This window comes from Lutra lutra, chromosome 5 (assembly GCF_902655055.1).
Source record: "Lutra lutra chromosome 5, mLutLut1.2, whole genome shotgun sequence".
NCBI classification, from domain to species: domain Eukaryota; kingdom Metazoa; phylum Chordata; class Mammalia; order Carnivora; family Mustelidae; genus Lutra; species Lutra lutra.
Genome location: NC_062282.1, coordinates 95,801,375 through 95,826,836, shown reverse-complemented (window position 1 = coordinate 95,826,836; position 25,462 = coordinate 95,801,375). Strand labels below are relative to the sequence as shown.

The 25,462-nt window shown below is 39.2% G+C and overlaps 1 protein-coding gene across 1 annotated transcript in view; it reads right to left on the bottom strand.

Moving 5' to 3' along the window:
• Positions 1-2,649: 2,649 nt before the first annotated feature.
• The window catches only part of NLN (neurolysin), a 93,584-nt gene continuing 70,771 nt past the window's right edge, over positions 2,650-25,462 (bottom strand). The window contains exons 10-13 of the mRNA XM_047730590.1: positions 16,703-16,889; positions 16,258-16,386; positions 14,690-14,826; positions 2,650-4,532 (exon numbers count right to left, since the gene is read on the bottom strand). Coding sequence (XP_047586546.1) covers positions 4,398-4,532; positions 14,690-14,826; positions 16,258-16,386; positions 16,703-16,889 — 588 coding nt within the window. The 3' untranslated portion in view covers positions 2,650-4,397. The remainder of the gene's footprint in view (positions 4,533-14,689; positions 14,827-16,257; positions 16,387-16,702; positions 16,890-25,462) is intronic.

Genomic DNA, 25,462 nt, shown 5'->3' with positions numbered 1-25,462 from the left:
AACAGCAGCATAATGTATTTGCAGTCACCATTAATTAGAAACCACTTTCTTATCTTGAACTAAAATTGCCTTATATTTTCCAACCATTTCTCTAAGCTTTGGCTTCTGGAGCATTGCAGAATTATCCTATTCTCTCTCCCCTATCCTTAAATATTTGAACACAGCTATCATTTGTATTTCTGTTTCATCTCCAGGCTGAATGCATCATCTTCCCTTTCTTCAATGTAGTCCTCTTTAGAACTATTTTCACAGACATCACCTTCCTGTTCCTATTCTTTCACACACTGTAATACTTGGCCAAAGTCCGCTTAAAATGTGACACCTAGAACAGAACATGATATTCTAGCTGACTGATCTTAGTACATCTGAGTCCAGAGGAATTCTTTTGATCTGGACACAACCTTCCATCAGCACACTCTTCCAGGCTTTCATTCTTACCTCCTGTTCCCCTCCCAGGTGTGCTGTACTGTGGGCAAATAAATTTGGAATTTGGCCAAATAAAACTGTTGTGTCTTTTTTTCCCTGAGTACCACTATCAAGTCAAGTTTCCTTCCATTCACCTTGGCAATGGAATCTGTCCAATTTCATCTTAAATTTGCCTCAGCACTGAAATAATTTTAAATCTTTTTTTTAATTTTTTTTTATTTTTTTTTAATAATTTTAAATCTTAATATCATATTTAACCACTGCAGATCTCTTATCTGTAAATTTGATTAACACCTTTTATGGAATCTCTTGTGTCTTCATTTAAATGGTTGGAGATTTCCTTCAGTTTAATGTGAACCATTATTTAAGTTTCCTTAGGCTGTCTCGATAGTTAGGAATCCACCTGGCTGATTACCCATTTTAGCCACAAAGATTTCAAAAGTGATGTCAGGTATCTTGCTGGAATCAGTGAATGTGGTACCTTTAAAAGGGCCTAAGCCAAACCATTTCTTCAACAACAAACGCTAGGGACATTTTATCACTGCAGTGCAATTTTAGGTGAGCCTCCAAGCTCTATGAAATCAGCAGCCAGAATGGGTGCCAGGTCACGCGGACAGAAACAAGAGAGCCTGTGTCAGAGTCAAACCATTTTTCTTTTCTTGTACATACACAGTGGACCAGATGCACTGGACCTGTATTTTGTTAGGAAAGGCAACTACAAGGTAAATTCAGCCAAATAAAAACTCAGTAATCACTCACTGGAGAGGGTTATGTAAGGGGTTCTTTTCATTACCCCAATTTTCAAGATTTTTTTTTTCAAACAAAATCTGAAGTCTTATTGTGGGTGTGTCAGAAAAGGCTACATTGATCTGGTATTTAGATTTTATAAGCTTTACCTTTTGCCTTTGCTACAACTGGTACTTAGGCAGACTTGTTTCCCACGTAAATTTCTCCGTTAATGACAAATGAAAAAGTAAATTTTGGACATTGACTGTTTTTCAAAGAAAATGAAAGCATGTGCTTTTCGTGTGTTTTTTTTTTTCTTTTATTCTCACCAAACATTCATGAGAAAAGGCATATTCAGTTTGAGGGGCTATCCAATTTCAGATAGGAGACACATAACTGTAATAATGTTGTGTTGAGAGAAGCAGCTTTGGTCGTTGCATCTATTCAGATGGAATAGGGTTTCTCTTTTAACACTTTTAGGGGCTCAGTTAACCATGCCTAAACTCAATTTGGGGGATTAGTATTTTAATTCAATTCCCTCTGAGCATGATAAATTCTTCTTGTGCATGACAGTGAAGGAAAAAAGGAAACATGGTCATAAACAAACCGGATGATCCACTGAGGAGGCAAAATTGCTCTGTACATTAATTCATACACAAAGGCCAAAGGCAAAATGAAAAAGTAGAAAGTTAAGTCATCCCTACTAGTTAAGGAAAGTAACAAGCATAAAATCATGTCAATTAGAAAATTAAAAAAACTTTTTTCTCTATTTTGGCTCTTTCCACAAGGAGGATTCTAAAGAGTTACAGATATTTACCTGTCATCCTATCCGCTGTAGAAAAGCAAGATTTTCAAAATTTTTCTCTATTTTGGCTCTTTCCACAAGCAGTTTGCCAATTCCACAGAGCTACAGATATTTACCTGTCATCCTATCAGCTATAGAAAAGCAAGATTTTCACGTAAATAGCTCAGGTGATAACCCTCCAAGATAATTTTTCCTATATATCTAGATAACATGCAGCATTCCTACTAAAGGGAAAGAAGTCTATGTTAGGTGGCTTAATATCATGCCTTTTCTTTCTCTTCTCTGTAATAACCCAAAACAACCCCAAATCTCCTGGATCAACAATTAAGAGAGACTTTATTACACGTTGTATAAATCTGAAGTGTGAGTTGGCCAGTGACATTTTGTATAGTTTATCCACCATTCAGAATGCCTTACCGACACTCTATGCTCTGATCTGGAAGGAAAAAAAAAAAAAAGAAAGAAAGAAAAAATAGATAAATGGCCATATTCAAAGACTTTAAAAAATAAAGTTTTTGAATTATGCTTAGTTTTGAATTATGCTAAAGAATAAGTATTTGAAATTACTGCAATGCTTTGGAAGATTTAAAATATCAGATGTGGATTTTAAATAAAAAGAACATCATAGCACTTTTGTTTTGTTATGCATTTCAGTTTTAACATCACAGTATGAAAGAAATGGGAGCTCACTGTCATGGATAATAATCCAACTTTATTGTGTGCAGCCTTTTCACACCAAGTATTAGTTTTTCCATGTGAAATAGATTAAGATTTAAAATGATAAAGATATTGTTAAGGAGATACACAGAAAGACAATAGAAAAAGCTGAAGAGAGTTTTTGTCTGAAATTGGAAAACAGAACAGTCTGGGGGAAAAACAAAAGATATGAGAAAAGTACCACAGGTTAAAGAAACTACTTTGGGGAGAGAAGGGTCATGCGATTATCTCAGATGGACGGTAGGATTTCATGTGCATGTTTAACTCATGTGCTTGGCAATAACAATCTTAGAATTTTCTTATGTGTTGTTACAGCTCTTAACTTTTCCCACTGTCTATAATTTTATTATGCAGCATAATTAATATATGTATATATGTTTTTATTTCGCACAAAGTCATTTGTCTAATTGTACCTCACCAGCAAAATACCTCAGCTATACAGTGGAAAAGAACTAGAAGACCTATCAGAGTACATTCAAAGTTGGATTTTCTAATTAAATTTTTTTTTTATTATCCTGTTTTGGTTTCCTTATTGAGTAGATTCCTAGGGAAAAGTAAGTACTGTGAGTTTACTGGTCTGCTATAGAAGTAGAATTTAGACTCATAAAAAAGAAAGTTAAAAAGAGATCCAAAGGTTCACTTAAAATAAAAATCACCAGACAAGACAGGCTCGGAAGAGCCTCTTCCCTGTGGCTGAGTTTAAGAACACGTAACACTTTGGAGCAGCCATCCTCAAACACTTCTGTCCAGAACCCATTCCTCTTTTGCAGTTTCTGAGCTCTTTCTGTGCCACACCAGCTTGAGCTCTCTTCACTACATGGCCATTTGTGACATGTTTATCTGTCACTATGGATGAGATGGCAGTAAAGGAGGCAAAGTCCCTATCACTTATCGGAACACAAGAAGAGAAACATATCCTTGGACTTGCTTTAGTGCCCAAATTGGCAAATTTGCCGAAAGACTGACAATCTCAAATGCTGAGGTGGAAATGAACCTCTAATACAAGATAGAAAATCCTCTAACACAAATACAAATATTGCAAAACAATTTACATTAGGACAGTTCAGTTAAAACTCATACTTTTTTTGGTACTTTCTGATAGGACTTGAGAAAAGATAGCCCCCAATGGCAGAACATAATTTACGTATGGCAGAAAGGTGGAGAGCATAAGGCTTGAAATACAAAGATAAATGCATTACTGAGGCATATTCCCCTGGCTGTGAGGTATGTGGGCAAAGAGGTCACATTTTACCATGAGTTAGAAGGTCAAAGGTAATGCAGGGCTCCAAGAAAATATTTACCAGAGGAATGTGATGATTCATTTATCAGTCCAGAAATCCCAAGTACAAAACTTTAAGATATAAGAAGGATCAAATTATATAATGTATATGATTCAATTTAAAAATTTTTAGCCCTCTGACATTATATTATCTAGATTACAATAGTAAAAAGTCAAATTACATTCATATGAAACTTTTATAAAAAGAAATCAAATCCATTTTTATGAAACTTTATAGTACAGTTATTTTCTAATGGGTGTTTCCTTAGGTCATGGTATTTATAGTTTCATTTACATCTGCAAAATTTTTCAAAGCGAAAAACAAAAGGCAGTCAATAGAAATCTAAATTTTCATTTGCAAAACTCCGTTCAGTTTCCAGGCCAGTAACACATGGCGATGTCAACTTCTCCTCCAGACATGGACTGCTACCAAACATCCCCAGTTTATGGAGAATGCAGGCCTCTGCTCATTAGGAACGCTTTCTGGTTTGGCTCACGTTTCAAGAAATTCTGGAGCATGTCCATGCCGTCCAGAGATCCCCCAGGTTTCAGGATTAGGTTTCTGTATTTCATTCCAACCTAATAAAATAAAACATCATGCCTAATAATTCATTGTTAAAGCAATTTTCCAAATCCCTAGATGCAAAAGAAAAAGCGGTAAGGGTGAAGAAAAAAGGGCTTTACTCTGGATGTTCTGCCTAGACTACATTTCTGTCGTACTTCCTCGGTTTGGTAGCTATGATATCTGAAGCTTACAAACTCTGGTCTTCTACATTCCTCTTTATTACTGTCTTGTCTCCTTAGAGTCTCAACAGAGAGCAAACAGATGAACAAAAAATAGCCGAATGGAATGTATAACAGATTCCTGTGTTAGCCCATCTCCAGTGCGATTTCAAAAGGGTTAGCAGAGGGAGTGTTCAAACAGGGGGTCTGTGTACCTGGAAACAGGGGCACCACTCTTGCCAAAATGTTTTTAAGAGGGGCTTACAGAAAACCCCTTATCTTGATGAACAGCAGTATGACAATAGCACATGTCCCATGGTGTAGGGTAAGATACTTCTGTGGGCTCAGAGCTAGGAATAAGGACCTTTGTAAAGTTTTCTTTGGGGAGGAGGTCTGGAATTTTAAAAACACATCAGTTACTCTGCCTTTATTTACATAAATATATGAGCAAATAGAGTGAACGAAGACGACTGTAATTCAGAATCAGTATTATTCAATATTTTCACTTCCTTTTCATCATCCTTATGGGGAAGGAGAGCAAGGTAATTCAGGGAAGCCCAATTCTAAATATACATGTAAAATAAATACATCACAGAGTAACACTTTGAAATTATTTCAAATAATTTCATATCATTATATCATTTGCTCAATATGACTAATAGGTTATTTTTTTTTTTAAGATTATTTTGGAGGGCTCCTGAGTGGCTCAGTGGGTTAAGCCTCTGCTTTCGGCTCAGGTGATGATCTCAGGTCCTGGGATGGAGCCCCACATCAGGCTCTCTGCTCAGCAGGGAGCCTTCTACCCACCCCTCTCTGCCTGCCTCTCTGCCTACTTGTGATCTTTCTGTCAAATAAATAAACAAAATCTTTAAACAAACAAACAAACAAACAAAAAAACCTTACTTAAAAAAAATAAATAAAATCTTTAAAAAAATTTTTTAAAAAGTTAAAAAAAAAAGATTAGAGGGAGAGAGAGAGTGTGTGAGCAAGCAGGGAGCAGGGGAGAGGGGGAGAGAGAGAGAGAGACACTCCTCAAGCAGATTCTCTGCTTTTTTAAAAAAAAGTAAAACAGATAACAACAAAACCCTGTAAAATGAATTTTAATAAAATATTTTAACCAGTATATGTACATTATTTCAACATATATCAATATATAAATTACTGAGATTTAATTTTTTTGTTGTAAGTCATCAAAACCCAGTGTGTTTTTTACTTTTACACCCAATTCTTCAGTGACACTAGCCACATTCAGGTGCTTGATAGCCACAGGGGGCTACCACAGCAGACAGGTGGAGGGCCTGAACACACAATGAACCTTAGAAGGGATGGTTGGGAAATATTCTAATCTGGCATTGAAAAGGCATGCAGAATTCTTGTTGCTTTATTTACAAGCTTTGCATACATTTTCTTAAAAAGGGTAGGGCCTGTGATCACAGGTATTTGCATTGCTGAAATCCCTGGTCATGAAGGCTTAGAGCTCGATTTAATGGTCTTTGGGGGAAAAAAAATAACGCGTAGTTTCTTACTCGGTCTGCAGCAATTCCTGACTGTGACAACAGCAATGGAGAACCTAAAATGTGAGTGATGGCTACTCCCACCATAGACGTTATTATTCTAAGTAGCAACAGCTCAGAGCTGTTGAGCCCAAACAGTCTCCCTCCCTTCCTTTTCTTTCATTGCCCAATGTGGTTACATTTGCCTACAGAGTTCAGTCAGCATGGGGACTGGGCAGGCTGGGGAGAAAGACTGCTAGCAACAGAGGAAGAACTTAGAAAATGTGAATTAAATTCATCTGCAGAATTACAAAAATATCTTAATCCTTTTTAATGGAAAAAAATGTAAATATATACTAAGAGCAGAGACAGCAGGGTCATGAACCCCATGTACCCATCATCTAAACTCCCTAATTAGTATTTACCTGCAGAAATTCTTAATGCTCAAGATCTGAGACACTTTTACTTATTAAAAGACATACTTCATCCCACAAATATTATAGAAACGTTAGTGAAAATCTAGGTTAAGGTAAAAAATAAGTCACCCACAATGCTGATATCTCACAAAACAGTCTCATTTGTACAGAGGACTGGTTTTAGGGAGAAAGAAAAGCAGGCTGTTGAGGAGCCGGCCCGCCCGCACTGGGAGGAGGCGGCTCAGGGCTCCACCCACGAGTCTAGCCGCCTCGGAGCAGGGCACTGTTCTGTCTCAGGCACCGTGCGGTGCTCGGCTCAGCACAGCTCCAGTCCTGAGAGGCTTATGGCTCCAAACAAGGTGATTCAATTTCCTGAATTACAGGCCAATGGCCTTTTAATAGTTTCATTTCCTTCGCAATGAAGTTTGGAGAACAGTTTAAGAGTCAATTTAGTAACAGGATCTTGCTTTTCTTTAAAACAAAACAAAAAACCCCAACAACAACAAAGAAAGAAAAGTTAAGTGAATTTTCGTGTTTTTGGAAGGTACCAGTTTTCTGGGTGAGAGAAAAAACTGTCTGGGAGACATATGCCACAGGTCGAAGGAGTCTTTGCCTAAGCTGTTCTGTTTTGTTTACATAATAAAGAAACTTGAACTGAGAGGAACCAGAGAGAGAAGTTCTAAGACAACCATGAAGATTTTTCATGTGGTAAAAAAATCCATCAGGACGATCTGCACATAGTAAGAGCTCCTATTAACTGTTCTATGAAGGGAAGTCACATTAGTCACCTGTGAGGTTTTAATCCTGGAAGATTAGAGTGTATTTATTGCCAACTGTGCAAATTCTCTCTAACAGTGATGTTTTTCTAAAGCAAAGTCAGGAGTTTGGGAGTCAGGGCCAAATTCAAATCTTGGCTTCACCCTCAGCTCTGTGACCATGGGCCTTGGTTTCCTCACCTGTCAAGTAGAAATAGGCCTCCCTCACTTAGCTGATGGGGAATTAGAGATGATTTCAGTACACTGCCACTCCCCAGTGTAATACATGGCATCCAGGGGCACTCAGTAATCGTCAGTGGTCATCCAGCCCTCCTCTCATTTTCACCCCTATGTTCAGTGTCTGATATACAGAGCAGGGACGCAGATGCATTCCTGATTTAGCATCTCCTTAAAGTTAGTTCTGTCTCCTAATAAAACTAAAAAAAAAGCAAAAAAAAAAAAAAAAAAGCACAAGAGACTTGACCTCCATTATTAATAAAAAAGACTCCCTAATTCAGTAGGAATATTAAGTAGGAGAGACAAGGCACTCATTTTATCTAAAAATATGTACCATTTATTTGAGGTAATATTTTATTTATTTATTTTAAAAGATTTATTCATTTTAGAGAGAGAGTGAGCATGAGTTGGGTGGGGGTTAAGGGCAGAGGAGAAGGAGAGAAGCAGACTCCCCACTGAGCATAGAGCCCAACCTGAGGTCAATCCCATGACTCGAAGATCATGACACGAGCTGAAATCAAGAGTTGGATGCTCAACTGACTGAGAGCCACTCAGGAACCCCCTAAGGTAATGCTTTAAGAACAATATAATGGTGGGAAAGAAGGATGCCATCACCTATCAGTAATAAGAATATGTAAATGACCAATAGCTTGGGTCTCCTGCTATCTCAGGCCTCCGTGAGGCAGCATGTGCAAACTTCCACTGCCTTCCTGTTGTGACTGACTCTGGGGAGCAGAGCCAGAGTTGTCTCCTTCCTACTCTGAGTAACAGCAGCAGGGCAAAGAGCAGCCACCTGAGCACAGCTGATGACGATCAGGCTTCCAACAGGCTCACTGGGCAGCTTTTTTTTTTTTTTTTTAAGATTTTATTTATTTATTTGACAGAGAGAAATCACAAGTAGGCAGAGAGGCAGGCAGAGAGAGAGGAGGAAGCAGGCTCCCTGCTGAGCAGAAAGCCCGACGCGGGGCTCGAACCCAGGACCTGGGATCATGACCTGAGCCGAAGGCAGCGGCTTAACCCACTGAGCCACCCAGGCGCCCCTCACTGGGCAGCTTTAAAAGTGGACTTTGAAACCTTTCCTTCCACAGCCCATCTGTGAACTCCTTCCCAACAGCACACCCTTTGTTTTCTAAGAAGGTGGGGAGATTGTGGGTGGAAAAAGAATACCTTGGACAACAATAAAGAAAAAAGAATATAGTCAAAGACTGGTGCTGGTAGTCAGGGAGACGGCAATGAGAACAGTGGGCAGGAATTTTTGCTTCATTAGAAGAAGCCTTCTGGAAACCTTAAGCAAAATTTCAATTTGTGAGGGCAGACAGACAGATCTTTATTTATGGGGACAGAGATTAGGGGGGGAAAAAAAAAGCAGGCTGGACAGTAGTAAGACCTGGACTGGGGGGAGGGGAGGCAGATGCGGGGAACTACCTTAATTGACGCAGAGGACAAACAAAAATGAATAAAACGCTCCTATTACAAGGGTCTTATGATCTAGAAGGTGAGATAAAGGAAGAGACGATTAACAATGCAGATGTTTAGGGTTCAAAGAGAAATACAGAGAAAGGTTGTAGAAAGACAGAGAAAAATTGCTTCCAATTGGTTGGGATTCAAGACTTAGAGGAGGTCCAGCCTTGTAAATATGCTAGAAGTAAGCTGGAAACCAATCCCATTTCCTTTCTTTATTCTTAAATCAGGCAGAATTTAAGTCTGTTAGAAAAGGCTGAAGTATAAGAAAAATCAGCTTTGGGGTGGTATATCGGGAGTGCTGAGGCAGAAATTAATCCATTTGGAAGGACCTGCTGGAGAGGAAATTTCATATTCGCCCTTAGCAATACACTATAGCAGGAACTGGGTCTAGAATTCTAACTGAAGGGCACTGGAATACTTAGCTTTATATTACACATTCTCTGTCAGGTAATTCCTTTCATGTTAACCCCACAGTCATCATGTTTCTGTATCTGTTACTGCACATAAAGATCTAGCTACTTCCTAATGGCGTTACAGGTTAAAATACAGTGACACTCGATTTTATTTCTTCTTCATGGACGGAAAAACAGAGGTTAGCAATTTCTCTAAATGCAAAAGAGGTGAAAGATACTTCTAACTTAATAATATGATTGCCTTTGAATCCACAATGTCTATTACCTCTTAGGAAATTTTCCCACAATGAAGTTGCCTTATAAAAAGAAATGGCCCTAGTTAAAATGCCCCCATTTTTTTCAACCCTGTGATTAGCCGCTGTATTTTGAAACTACATTTGGTGACCTTAAAGATATCTTCAAAGAGCTTGCTGGAAAAGTGTTATTCCCAAGCAGCTCCCTTCCATGGTTGTTTAAGAGATCAGTTGGAGAAGGAAAATACATGTCTGATAATGACACTTCGTCACACTCTACTAGAAACAAAGACTTTATTTAACAAACTAATTAAAGAGTTAAGATGGTCTATTTATTTATAATGAGGAAAAAAGAATCACAAATAAAATGAGAGGTAGCAAAGTTTGGCTATTATAGTAAGTGGCCAATTCTAACACTTTGATAAGAAGCCTTCAAAACAGAATGAAACCACTGTAGCATAAAATATGCTGGTGCTACATGTGGTATTCAGAAGACTATAGGTTTGGGGTGCCTGGCTGGCTCCGTTGGTAGAGCATCTGACTCTTTTTTTTTTTTTTAAAGATTTTATTTATTTATTTGGCAGACAGAGATCACAAGTAGGCAGAGAGGCAGGCAGAGAGAGAGGGGAAGGGAAGCAGGCTCCCTGCTGAGCAGAGAGCCGGATGCGGGGCTCCATCCCAACACCCTGGGATCACGACCTGAGCTGAAGGCAGAGGCTTTAACCCACTGAGCCACCCAGGCGCCCCGGGCATCTGACTCTTGACACCGGGGTCTGTGAGTTCAAGCCTTACCTTGGGTGTATAGATTACTTAAAAAAAAAAAAAAAAAAAAAAAAAAAAAGCTTTATATTTGGCCCTTCCTATTGTTTACCCAGTGAGTAGGGCACTTTCCATTTAGGCTTGCTAAGATCTGGAATGTTTCTCAGAGCAGACCCTGAGCTTTGCCAGATGGGAAGAGGTTATAGAGAGAAGGCCCGGAGATGTTCTTTTGTTAATACAAATGACCAGGACCAATAATGTCAACAGTCCATGATCTTTTAATCTTCAGCCTCTCTGGAGTCTAGAGACTAAGAATAGTAGGCTCTGATTCCTTGAAGGCCACCTCACTATCTTCCCAAAACAATTCAAACACTTACTAGGTGAAACTAACAGGTCATGATGTGTCAACCATATTTCAATTAAAAAAAAAAAAAAAGGTGTCAACCTTATGTAGCTATAGTGGCACCAATATATACTGAATTGTGATGCATATTAAGAAATCTAAGGACAGTCTCATTCTCCTTCCTTTCAAGGTGTCCTTTTATTTGTTTGCTTGCTTTTGTTGTGGTTTATTACTGAAAGTCTCTAGAGTCTATTATTTATCCTTATTATTACAGAATTTTTATAATGGCTTTGGGAAACAGTCTTTTTAACTCACTGTGCTGGGCAATAATAACTGGGCCATTTCTACTGAAAACTTTGCAATTCTAGAAAATATAGCAGAACTCAATGATGAAAAAAACATAAATCATACTAGGGAGGGTGAGGGCCTTGAGACAACGAAGTCTGGATGAGACACTGTGATTGCTCTGATACCCACGACTTCAGATCAAATTCACTATTTCCTTATATTATAAAAATTCTTTTGGGGCACCTGGCTGCTCAGTTGGAGGAGCATGCAGCTCTTGATCTCAGGGTTGTGAGTTCAAGTCCCATGTTGGGTGTAGAGATTACTAAAAATAAATAAATATATAAACTTAAAAAAATTCTTTCTCTTCATCACAACAAACCTATAATAATGACTGATTTCTTTTTTCTTGAATGGGATTACTGTCTCAAATATTAACTTTTAATAAGTGGGTATTTGAATTTTGTTAATCAGGTATTACTTTAAAGGAAACATTTGCAAAAAAAAAAAAAATTAAAGCAAACAAAACCAGACAAACAGTACACTGTAGTAAAGAGCAAAATGGCTATTTAAAAAGCTGTTCTAGTATCTGCCATGGCAGGGAAGAATTTGAGGGTGGGGTGCAAAGGGATTCCCCTTGGTCACTGGAGCCAGATTCAATACTGTTATGATAGCAGGGGGAGCAAGAAATGACATGCTATCTCAGAGTATTTGATAGGAAAGAGAAAGGAAGGGATTAAAAGTGAACTTCATGGCATAAAATGAGTAATATACAGCAATGTTGAATCCAGAATCATAGTAAAACTGAAAACTGTTTTTAACATTACAAGGCAACAATTCCAAGTTGTTGGGAATTTTGCTTTCTCCAAGTTCAGCCCAGGTCCCCGGGCTAAATTACAAGTAGTCTGGCTGCCTGCCAAGCTGTGGAGCCTGAGAATAAGAGGAAGTACATAGAAGCACAGTGGCAGGGATTGAATCTGCTGGCCTTGCATGTTTCCTGGGGTCCACTGGGATCTGCACCTTGGCTGTTACCTTGATAGATGGAAGAGGTGGAGGGTCCTGGAGATGTGGCCCCGTGAGTCGAAGCACAGAGGAGGTGAGTGAGAAAGCTTAACTGAAAAAAGGTATTGTAGCACTTATGCCAAGAAGCCTCACCAAATAGTAAGAGCTAGTAACAGGTCATAATCATACCTTTATACAACTAGACCTTGTGTCTCTTTAATTATCGTTTTCCGACTTCTGCAGTAATATGTGTTCTTTGTAAAAATAAGGAAAAGCTCCACAAAAAGCACAGAAAAATATTTAATATTTAAATATTAAATCAAGTTATCAAGTTATCACACGAAGCTAGGAACGGACATTTTGATGTACTCTTTTTCTTAACATATATTTTAAAATAAAAATTTATATTCTGTGTTACAAAATATTTTATAACTTGCATTTTTTCACTCTGTGTAAGAGTTAAAAATTCCAGGGGCGCCTGGGTGGCTCAGTGGGTTAAAGCCTCTACCTTCGGCTCAGGTCATGGTCCCGGAGTCCTGGGATCAAGTCCTTTGTCGGGCTCTCTGCTCAGCAGGGAGCCTGCTTCCTCCACTCCCTCTGTCTGCCTCTCTACCTACTTGTGATCTTTGTCTGTCAAATAAATAAATAAAATCTTTATTAAAAAAAAATTCCAGACATAAGAAAAAACTTCTTGAAGCCCTTTTCCTATGCCCAAGTCCATTCTGCTCTCCAAAAAATGGAAAGGCCATTTGTGGCTGGAATGATTGGAAGATTTCATAAGTGAGTGGCCATTTGAGTAGGGCTTTTCAGGATGGTAAAAATTTTAAGAGGCATAGACAAGAAGGCACATATTTAAGGTGGAAGAAAGAGAACGAACAAATCTGTGAAGGTGCAAAGACCTATAGGAACACAGAAATTAGGCTGTCACACAGAGTTCTGGGAAGTAAGGAAGGGATTTGATGGTTACGCTAAAGACTGTGAACAAGGAGAGGAATAACAAGAAGTAGGAAAAAAAAACAAAAAAGAAAGAAAATGATGGGTAAGGGCCTTTGGAAGTTGGCAACTGGGTCATTCATCAGTGGTAACTCTGGAGAGAGAATAACTTTCCAGTTCAGTTGGTGGAGGCAAAAACCAGATAAAAGAGGTTTGCCAAGACTGTTTCTTAGAGCGAGAAATTAGGCTATCAAAGGAAGAACAACTGAGTAGTAGCCATAGGGCTATCAGAGTCAGTATCAATAACTCCAGTTTTTTTCCAAGATGGCAAGCCAGTAAGGTTTGGTATGACAGACATCCCTGAGACAGAAGGAAAGAAGTACTGAAGTATACGAGGAGAAAAAGAAGATGAAGTACTCAGTCTTGATGGCCTTGCTTTTCTTCGTGGAGAGCAAAGAGGTAGTGAGAGACTCAGGGGAGCTCAATAAGGGAGGTGGGCAGGACAGCAGAGGAACACTGGGTATTCAGACAGGTTGGATAGGATGACTGTGTAGTGGGGCATGTTACTGGACTCACACGATCTTCTTGGGAAATCTCTGAATCCCAAGGACACCATCTCTAAGTGAGATGGTGGAGGAATCCAGGGCTGGGCACTTGACTGAAGGTCATGCAGAAGTCAAGATATTTACGAGAACAGTCAGTGATTGACGAGTGTAAGAGGTTGGCCAAGGAATGGAAGAAGGTGTCCAGTGACTTAAGAGCTGGTAGGGTGGGATGGAAGATGGTGTGATTGGAAAGGCTAGTGTATAGAATGTAGGTGCTCCGGAGGTGGGTTTTTTGCGGGGGCTGGGAAGGGGAGGGTGGTCTAAATTACAGCAATATATTTCAGTATGTATGTTGAGGCCCTATGCAATTCAGAAACATGAAATTTGGGGGGAACCAACCAGTTGGCTAAAATAAGCACAGGGAGCCTGATTTTGATAATTTGTTCTTCTAATTTCTGAATCAAACAGAATAAAAAGCACACTGGAAAATGCATCAGCCCTAGAAATAATCTGACAGCTGAGTCTTCAACAAGAGTGGAGATTGGGGGACTGTAACTCAGGAAAGTTTGGCTTGTAGCCACCTGGCAGTCAATTCACTGTACACAGAAAGGAATGGCTCAGGTTAATGAAGCAGCTTAAATTACTCAGAGGCATTTGGGTTACAAACTACATAGTAGGTGGGGTATGCCAGCCACAGAGAAAGGGTACCACCCACAGAAAATGTATAAAGAAACTGTGTAGAGAATATTAGAACCTACAAGACCATTTCTATCAGGAAGGAGTTTACCTTTCTTTCCCAACCTCCTATAAAACGAAAACATTGTACGGCACATGTCAAAACTAGCTGCTACAAATGCTCAAATGCATAAACAAAGCTTTGAATTTTAATTATGCAATATATTGGAATGTTAATAAGCAAGACAATGCAGTAGTTTTTTTTTTTAACTTATAGAATTAATCACTTGTGCACTGTAACCTCATGATGTTTGATATGAAAAGATGCAAGACTTAAAAGTTAAAAGCTGTTACCAAATCTCTTACTCTAAAATCTAGGTGTAATAAATATTTTACACTAGGAATTAAAGGGGAGGGAGCAATTGCAAAATTAACAAAAGGAGAGAAGAAAATACAATACCTCTGGATTCATTATCCCTTCTTTTTTAAAACAGCTGTAAAACATGTCCATGGAAAATACTTCACTCCAAAGATATCCATAATATTGGCCATCATATCCCCCTGCCAAATGTCCAAAAGTGGCTGGCATATTTGTGCCTTTAAAGAAAGATACATTTCAATCAATGTGATGGCCAGTGTTAATAATCAGGTTATTAGCTGGCTAAAGTTTCCCTAAGGTGAGCGCAGATGCTGGGGAGAAGAGGCAAGCAGGATCTTACCTGTAGTACTCCCTGGGTTTACCTGCCCTTTGCCAAGATGTTTACAAATGTCTCTGCGTGATGACTCAACCTCGGAGATGGTTTCGGCCCTAAGCTCTGGAATGCCTAACAACAGTTTCAGAGGCTTTGTCCACACCCACCAGATAGCTCTCGGTTTCAGAACTGAGTCCTTTCTTATCCCCGACACTTGGTTCTTGCAGATAATTACTCTAATTGTAAACCTACTCTTTGTCACACCTCTTCATATCCAAAAATGTATCAGAATGGCACTTACTGTAGGTTCATAATTACCGAAAAATAACTCTTTCTTTAAAAAGCTAAAAAGGGGGCACCTGGGTGGCTCAGTCATTAAGCATCTGCCTTCAGCTCAGGTCCTAGGGTCCTAGGGTCCAGCCCCCACACTGGGCTCTCTGCTCGGTGGGAAACCTGCTTCTCCCTCTCCCACTCCCCCTGCTTGTGTTCTCTCTCTCTCTGTGCTTCTCTCTGTCAAATAAATGAATAAAATCTCTAAAAAATATATGAAATTAAAAAGCTAAAATGGTTTTACCAACTCAGTCTACCTCTAGGGCTACTTTTAAAAAGGATTTTTGTCAAAGTGGCCACAGGCACAAACTTGTTGTATGGTCTACTATAAACAGATCACAAAAGGAAGTGAGAAGCTTGAACTGACTCAGTTAACTCTTCTGACCTTCAGTGTCACCATAAATGTGATGGATACATTTAAACGACGACTTCGTTGGTGGAAAAAAGTCGCCTTACCAAACTACGTACACATGGATAAATACATGTTGGCTTAGAGTATATAACTATAAACGTGAACACACATGTGTGTACCTACCCACCCACCCACACGAATGCCAGGTTAGAAAGTGCTAGTTACACCGCTTTAACTGATCTGAGAACCAAAAACAGAGACAAGGCAGAAGTTTGCGCTTCTCTCTGAAAGGGCCCCTTCTGCCAATTTCTTAGTGAAATCACTGGGAGGTCCTGGTACACACAGAGGGAGGAGCCAGGTGGGTGGGGCCAAATGTGAAGGGTGTTCTCTGCTCTGGGGTGGAGGCCAATTGCTTAGGCCTGATTACACTAAAATGCAGCAAAGCGGGCGCCACCTGTCCTCCAAGCACGTTTGGACCGGATAAGTCATATGGACATAGTAAGCTTATCTCAAAGTCAGGGCCTGATTAGAGGAATCAGAAACAAAGGACGTGAGGTAAGCTGCCTGACAAACTCTACCTTCCCTGGCAGGGCTGGTAGGAGGATACCCTATGCCTGACAGAAAAAATGAACTCGGGTTCTGGTGTTTACATACCTGGAGTAGCTGCGACACCTAGAACCTCTGTGCAGTATTTGGCATATTCACCTGCGGCGTCCAGCGATGCGTTCGTGTGCAGAGACTGATCGACTTTGCTCAAAACAATCTGGCGCAAGGTCAGAAGACCTAGTAGCAGAAGAATGTTCCAGCATGTTTTGGGTAAGAGAGAACTATGTGTTCTAGTATCCCAAGATCAAAGATTTCAAAAGCTGATGGCTGCAGTACACACTGCAAAATGGGAGCAGGTATCTCATTTAAAAGGAGATGGATTTTGTTTTCTTGGACACAATCCTAGTATAGTTAGCTGTCTTCCCTCCCCAGGTTAGCACCCTGAGTGTACCATTATTACTAAAGGGGAGATGCGTTCTACAGAAGAGGCCAACAATTCTCCCTTGAGCAATTCTAATAATGTATTTTCCTTTTCAAAAATTCCAAGTCATACCTGTGTTGACCAGTCTGGAAGCAACAAGTCTTTCAAGCAGATCATCCATAATGGGGCTTCCATCTTTATAATGTTTTGACAGTCTTCGGAGGGAATCCATGTCCCATACCCAGTTCTCAAGCATTTGTGATGGCACCTCTACAAAGTCGGTTTCCACATTTGTTCCACTAAATCGTGCAAAATCGGTCTAGAAAGTTAACATAGGCATCTCTTTTTTTAAAGCGCTAAAAGAAAACTATGTATGTGATGAATCATAATTAAGACTCTCTAAAACGTGAGCACCTGGCTGGCTCAGTCGGGAGAGCATGCGACTCTTAATCTTGGCGGTTGTGAGTTCAAGCCCCACAGTAAGTACAGAAATTACTTAAATATTAAAAAAAAAAAAAAAGGACTCTCTAAATCTCAAGTCAGAATCAGAGTCAACTGCCTCTTTGAATGAAGGGTTAGGATAACTTCAAATTTAAATGAAAGCAAAAGGCAGAGGCCAAGCAGCCTGAAAAATAACCACCAAGTACTCTATGTTAAATTAGTATTTCATTCTTTTGAATCATAGACAAACATGGAACAATCATCAGGAAACATAACCAAAAACAAAAATCAGTCTGAGTTGAAACTACTAGTCTTAAGCTTTGGAAGTAAAAAGAGTAAAAAAATTTTTTTCCATTAAAAATGAGTAGATTTAAGACAATTTCTCCCTACTTCTCTTTTCTGTTTGCTTCCCTTTGTTTATTCAGTACATGCCTTTCTGGGGCACTCATCACTCTACTATTTACTCAAGTTTCAATCAAAATCAAAGAGTTAAATGACAACACTGTAGACAGGTATCCTTCGCATGTGTATTATGTTTTGTTTTCTAAATTTTAGAAAAGTGATTCTAAGAAAACCGTGCAGTAGAAAGCCTAGCCAGATCTCTCAGGGTAGAAGAGGCTACCTTAAAACAAGAAGCCACTTCAATGGGAGTCAGAGCCATGGATTAGCTGGCAAGTGGGGGTGAGTGAAATGCAGCTATCGTTTCCTGGACAAACAAAGGATGCTCAGAAGTTAAAGCATCTCTTGTAAAAATAAAGGACTTATTCTGAGGGTGTGGGCTAAGAGTTAAAAAAAGGTTTTGTTTTTTCTTTTTTTTTTTTTTTTTTTGTTAAGTGAAGTTTAGCAAATTGTTGAGTCAGGAAAGCTCTTGATCTTTAGAAAGAGGGGAATTCACTAGAGCAGCTGATGTTTTCAAAACTGCACCCCATCCACAGAACTTCTATAAAATTGACACTGGCAAAGGAGATTTAGCATTAAATCAACTGGGTCATCTGTGGGATGGGGGTTGTCGCTGTGTTGTCTCTCCCTGAACCTCTGTCCTGTTTCCCTCTTCAGATGTGTGACGCCGCAGCCCTCCCTGACACTTCATCATCCCTGGGGCTCTGCAGGGAAGGGAAAGGAAGAAGGGCTTAAGCACCAGGAGGAGGGAGCAGATGGGACACCGAATCAGCAGCAGAGAAAGATTCTGCTTTTGGCCCAGGGCAGAAGCACAGATGTCTAGGCCATTTCACATTCTGCCTTCCCCTCTTTATGCAAAAAAATGTTTTGCTTGACTTCCTATTATGATTGCGCTGATTCTAGATAAGAAGAGCTGCAAATCTTGAAGGGCCAAGGGAAATGAAATGCACTAGGTCTGGAATTAGGCCACCTGCGTTTGAGGACATCCCAGTAACAAATTCTTACAGGAAAGAGGCAAGGGTTCCAGAAAACTGAATATTTTGCCTCTTTCTGGTATATAATCTTCTAAAATAACAAACATCCTACACTTAGATAAAACAACATGATACAATAATCGTAACAGCTGACACCTATTGAGACTTCACCACTCAAGGCACTATGCTAGGCCCATTACACGGATATCTGATTCACACTGCAAAACGACTGTATGAAGTACATACTGTGATCTCTGTTTTGAGATAAGGAAATTGAAACACACAGATTCACAGGAGAACTAGGATTTGAAACCAGGTGGTCTGACTCCAGAACCCACGGTTTGAACCACAACCACTACAATGCCTCTCTAACTTATAAGAAAAACGAAAACCAATAAAGGTTAAATTAGGATGTTCCGAAGTGACTCAATCCTCCTGGGCATTATCTAAAGTAGAAAAGTCTTATATCAAATTTGCCTTCATAAGAAGAGCAAAACTGAGGTTTCAGCTGTACTTCCTTAGAAATCCTACTTCCTCTCTCTACTGGACGATGCTTCAAGGATCAGACCTAAGGCTGGGTGTCAAGGTCAGCCTTTGTAACCACCTCTCCTGCACTCTGGATTCTGGCATACTAACTGCAAGATTTTCTAAGGATTACAGTTTTTAGATAAGTACTCATAGAGCTAACAAAGGCAAATAAATCACACCATCAGTCACCACTTTACAATTATTTTGACAAAAATATACATTTTCTATACTTTGCTTGGGTGAATATTTTTTGGTCAGCATTTGCATATGGGGGTGCAAACCAACCCCAAATAACAAAATGTGTGTGTGTGTTTGAAGGCGGCGGTGGTGGTATTTCAGAACCTAGAAAAACATGAACAAATGAATAACTCATGAGCTAAAATTGAATAAAATAAAAATTAAAGGAGTTATGTCATTCAGAGTAGAGAAGAGAGGGCTTATTCTATCCAAAGCCATCGGGCGGTGTGGGGAGAGAGCATAGCGATGAATGAACAGATCAACAATGTCTTCTAAAGAACAAAAGGAAATGTTTGCAAGGAGTAGAAGCTAAAAATAACCCTACTGCTTACTAATTTCCCGAAAGTCAGTCATGATGTTTCTCTGTGTGCCCTTTGAGCAGTATCATTTAAATATTTTTCAAATGAGGAGGACAAAGAACCTATGAAATTCAAAAGCTCAATTTCCAGCAAACAACTAAATTCTGAAAAGAAAGGAACCCACAGTCAGCCACTGTGTAAGTCTACAAAGAAACCCTGAACAGGCCTTAGGATCCACTAGCCTGCTGGGGGTCTGACACTCAAAACAGCATGACTGCAGAATGATTACTCACTGTTGACCAGCCAGCAAACACCACTCCCTCATTTTAAACTGTAGGTTCCAAAGTACCCTCAAAAGTCCTTTATGTAGTTTTCCACAAGAACAATTTGAAGGTGTTGAATATATAGTAGCTTCCAGGCTATAGTAACCACTGATGTTAATATACATCCCAGATAAAGCAGAGCATTGTGAAATAAACAAAAGTGATCTGATTAACAAATCATTCTGCAGGTGATACCTCAAGAAGTTTTAGAGCATTAATGCTGCAAGAAATGTTCTGACAATAAAAGCCTAGAAAACAATGTACACTCAAATTTCTGTTTGGTTATAATTTCTTGAGAGGAAGAAAGTTGTCTAAAACAATGAGAATTTTCATCATTACCTTTTTTTAACAGACAATAGGATGCTTAAAATTTTTACAAGAGATCACTTGATGCTATAGAGATTAACTTCTCAATTTAGATAACACAACAGGAGCTAGAACAAAATTATATAAACTGGAGCTCAAAAGTCATGTGAGCTTTTGGTGTATATAAAGACTGAAGTCTTAATGGATTATTGTTCTAATGAAGTGACCTAATGCTTTTAGGGGTTGCCACGGAAGTTTTACATTCATGATTCCACATCCCAACTCAAAGAAAAAGCAGGTGCTGAAATCAGTAAGTGTACTGTGTTTAGAAAAAGAAAAGGCCCTAGGAGAATGAATTCTGGCTGTGTATGGTGACCCCCTGTTGATTTCCTAGCCGTCATTTCATAGCCTGACTTGTCTGATTTACCCCTAAATCCAGGGATGCTCAGATGTTTATGTAACAAAGCATCAAAAAAAGAAAAGTGCCACTGTCTCCCAGACTCTGCCACAAATTGAGGGTTAAAGTTCATTCTTTTAACTTCATATACACCTACCCATCAATGGAAGTAATAATAGTAGTAAAGAGACCCTGAAGAACACTTTGCTAACTTGCTTATTAATCTTCACAGCAGCCTCATAGTTCGGCAGATCAGTATCACCACCATAATTTCAAAGACAATCCGCAAAGGTCTTAAATGCTGCTTTTTTATTTTTTTTTAGAAAGAGAGAGAGAAAACTTGCATGTGAGAGTGGTCAGGGGAGGTGGTGGTGAAGGTAGGATAGCGGGGAGGGGCAGAAGAAAAGGGAGAGAGAATCTTAAGCAGGCTCCACAGCCAGCAGAGGGCTTGAGGCTCTGAGATCATGACCCGAGCTGACATCAAGCGTTAGTTTTGTGTACATGTGTGCTCCTATAAGGAAATAAACACACAAATACATAAAATAACAAACAAGAGATCCTGAAAGAAATCACATCTAACACTGATGATGGAATCTCAAAGAACCATGCAGGGGTGGGGATAGGGAGCAGAGGCAACAAGCTTGTTGATAAGTGTTTACTGTACTAGAAGGCTAAACCAGAAAGGTCACCCTACACAGAGGGAAACGTGGAACAAGACAAATTCATTCATTCCACATATGCTTACATGTGGTTGATTTAGAGGGAATGTCAGTCAAGAGGCTGAGGAGAAAAATGTCTGACAGGAATACATAATTGGGAGATCAAATTCCAACCACAAGACACAGTGTGGTCCCTAGCGCATGGGACTGAGAGCACAAAAGAGGTTACAAGCTATAGAGTGGTGAAGAGCAAGACCATCAGATCGTGGGTAAACCATTCAACCCTCCTAAGTCTCAGTCTTCTCTACATGGAAATGGGAGGAATAACAACAGTTTAATAAGAGAAGTAAGTTAGTAAATCTACTTCAGGAAATATTGAACTAATGAACGGAAGGCACTGATTGAAGTGTCTGGCTCACTAAATCTTGGCTGCTATTATCCTTATGAGCCTGCCCAGTTTGCCTACCCATGTATGGTCTTGGCTGGTCTGATCATGCTTGTCCTTGGCTTCCTCCAAGGATCTATTTTTTGGTATTAATACTGAAGATCAAACAGATGCACATTCTTTTCAACTCATTTCCCACCATTCACAATATTCAAAACTGCTCATTCTGCTCTAGCTTTAGGAATCAAATTTCCAAATAGGCAATAAACATGTTAAAACAGAAAAACAAACACAAATCTGATGGTTTCTTTCTTTTTAAAAATAGATTTATTTAAGACAGCGCATGCACGAGAGAGTGTACATGAACGGGAGGGGCAGGGGGTGGGGGAGAGAGAATCCCAGGCAGACTTTCCGATGAGCACAGAGCCTAGGCAGCGCTTGTTGTCAAGACCCTGAGGTCATGACCTGAGCAGAAACCAAGAGTCCGAGGCTTAACCACTATGCCACTAACCAAGCGCCCCTAAACCTGATGGTTTCTAATCACCTTCTACAGATCTTCACCCAAAACTCTGCTGAGGGTAGGCATTTGTGAATTTTTTAAACAGGAAGTGACAGTACCTTGCCTCATGGCAACCTTTTTCCTCCTCTTAAATTATAACTTGTGTGTTATATATTGATCCTCAAAGGGTTATGTATAAATATTTTTAGAAGAATACTTCAAATATGTATACACTTAATCCTTTCCCAAGTACCTTTCATACATTATTAAATCTTGCAGGCACCCAGGGAAGTAGGTATGAGAATTGTTGTCCTCATTTATGAATGAGAAAAATGAGACGGCTCAAGAAGATGTAATAACTTGCTAAAAGTCCCATAGTCTGGCCCACAAGTACACAGATGATTTTTAATACAGTGTTTTTTTTTTTAAATTAATATTTACTTATGGGATAGAGTATTTACAAGCTACAGGAGGGGCAGAGGGCAAGAATCCCAGGCCGACTCCTTGTCAAGTGTGCAGCCCCACCGATAGGAAACTGATCCCACCACCCAGAGATCAAGACCAGAGATGAAACATGAGTTGGACGTTGAACTGATTGAGCTACTCAGGTGTCCCTAAGGCACTGTTCTTATCCTAAACCTAGGGTGCCTTCCTGACCCCTGTACCACTAGGTTTATTTACAAGACAAGAAGCTCTCTATTAGTCTTTTGACTAAATTAACACATTATCTGGAATTACATAATTTGAAGTTTTTCTGCCTTTCCATCCTTTTCACTTGTAAGTAGTAAGGCTTTATTGTGATTCTGTGTTCCTTTAAGACTTCCTTATTTTATCTTACTATTATTATTATTATTTTTATTTTTTTTTGAGAGTGAGAGACTGCGCACACACATGCAGGAGTGTGGGAGGGAATCTCAAGCAGACTCCGTTGTGAGCAGAGCCCAATGCGGGGTTTGATCTCACAACCATGAAATTGCTATCTGAGCTGAAACCAAGAGTTGGATGCTTAACCAACTGTGCAACCAGGAGCACTTTAAAATAAAGATCTTTAAAATAATGATCTCTAATAGTCCACAACTCACTATTCCTAATGTGCACACCGACTCAGACATCATTATGGAAGCTTTTAAAAAGCATTGCTTTTCTTTTCTAGCAAAGTTCAAAAGGCTAGTGATTACTAAGAGCTCAAACCACAGTAAAGTCAAGAAATAGGAACAGATACTAGAGATGCTACCTCTTGATTGCTATTGTCAAAATTATATGCCCCATAGTATTAACACAAGAAAATATAAGTGAAACTCATCTCCTGAATGTTGAAATAGTAGACGTATTGAACTAGTGTACCTACATGTTTGAAAACTGGATGTTCTGGCAGCCACATTTAAATATTGCTATGACAAGCTCCAACGAGCTCTTCTGGTTATCACACTTGCAAAATGCCAAAGTGGGGAACCCAGACACTGAGCTGCTATATCTTAAAATCAATCTAGTAGATGTGTATGTCAATTTTTTTTTTTAAAACTAGAGAAGAGAGAGAGGAAGGGAGGGGCAGATGGAGAGGGAAAACTTTTTTTTTTGAGAGAGAGAGAATCTCAAGCAGGCTCCTCACCCAGTGCGAAGGCTGATGCAGGGCTTAATCAAACAATCCTTAGATCATCATCTGGACCAAAATCAAGAGTCAGACACTTAAACTGACTAGCCACCTAGGGACCCCTGTATGGCAAATATTTAATTCACTATGTATTTCTTGGAGAAGTTGGAAGTATTACTAAAAACAGAAGCTATTAAGCTTCTTATTCACTACCACCCAGTTTAGGTCAATACAAAAGGTTGTGAAATTATTATAAAGCTGCAGAAAAGTGATTCTGTGCCTATTACTTTTGAGACAAAAGTACTGATTATTGGTTCCCTATATGATAACTTAAAAGTTCTTTTTAAAATTTTCTAATTGAGGGGTGCCTGGGTGGCTCAGATGGTTAAGCATCTGCCTTCGGCTCAGGTCATGATCTCAGGGTCCTAAGATCGAGCCCCATATCAGGCTCCCTGCTCAGCAAGGAGCCTGCTTTTCCCTTCTCCCTCTGCTGCTCCCCCTGTTTGTGTTCTCTCACTTTCTCTGTCAAATAAATAAGTAAAATCTTAAAAAAAAAAAAAAAAATTTTAATTGAGCTGTAGTGGACATACAATATTATATTGGTTTCAGGTGTACAACATAGTAATTCAATGTTTATATATTTAAAAGTTCTTAAAACATTACAGTACATTTGAAAGAATAGACAAAAAATATTTTTCACAGATAATCTCAGGAGGCGATGACCAATCAAGAGATTGTACCACATACTATTTAACTACATGACACATTTGGTGTTCACGGAGGAAGTTAGGCAAACTGTAAGAATTGAATATAGCCCCCTGTTTCAAGACAGAGACACAATATACAAACACTATCATCTCCATATATACTGTCACCAGCATATCAGTATATAAACTGATTAATGTATATATTATTTTTCATAGAGTTTATGTATTTCAGTCATGAGTCAAAGAGCTCTAAAAGGGCATAACACCAGGAACATTATTTTCCAGCACTAAAAGTGGCCATCTCAAAGGATCAAAAATAACATAAAAGATCATGAGAATAACAGAGTGGTAGAGAAATACATTATGAGCACATGGTAAGCATACGATACTCAGGTTTAAAGAGGACTGTTCTGAAAACAAGAACACACAGGATGAGCACTGAAAACCCTACCCAATAATCACTATTATCTTAATAAGTGTGATCAAGACACCAAGTTACCTTCTTGTGAAATCATTAGCTGATCATCCATATACAAATAAGTAGGAAACTGCTCTAACCTGGGAGTTTTTAATTTGGAATTCATTATGGTCTGGGCTTCAAGGAATCTGTGAGCCCTCTGGAGCCCTGTGTAAAACGCTGAGTATATGAGATGTATGTACATTTTCCTAGAAGAGGTATCCACAGCCTAAATCAGATTTTCAGACAATCCTCATATCCAAAAAAGATCTACTATTCTAAAAACATGCAATAGTTTATGTGTGTACAAATATATAACTGGATCTTGGATAATCTAAATAATATTCTAAAAGTCTGAAATTTATTTATTTATTTATTTTTAAAAGATTTTATTTATTCATTTAACAGAGAGGGGGAACACAAGCAGGAAGAGCAGCAGGCAGAGTTGGGGAAGCAGGAGGCTCTCTGCTGATCCAGGAGCCAGATGTGGGACTTGATCCCAGGATCTTGGGATCACGACCTGGGCTGAAGGCAGCCGCTTAACGAACTGAGCCACCCACGCATCCTGAAAAGTCTGAAATTTAGAAAGGTATTTGACTTTTCTAAATTACTCATAAAAATATTTTAGAAAGATGGAAACTAGACTTACCCTAATTACGGGAAGCAGCCATAGAATGGACGCAGATTAAA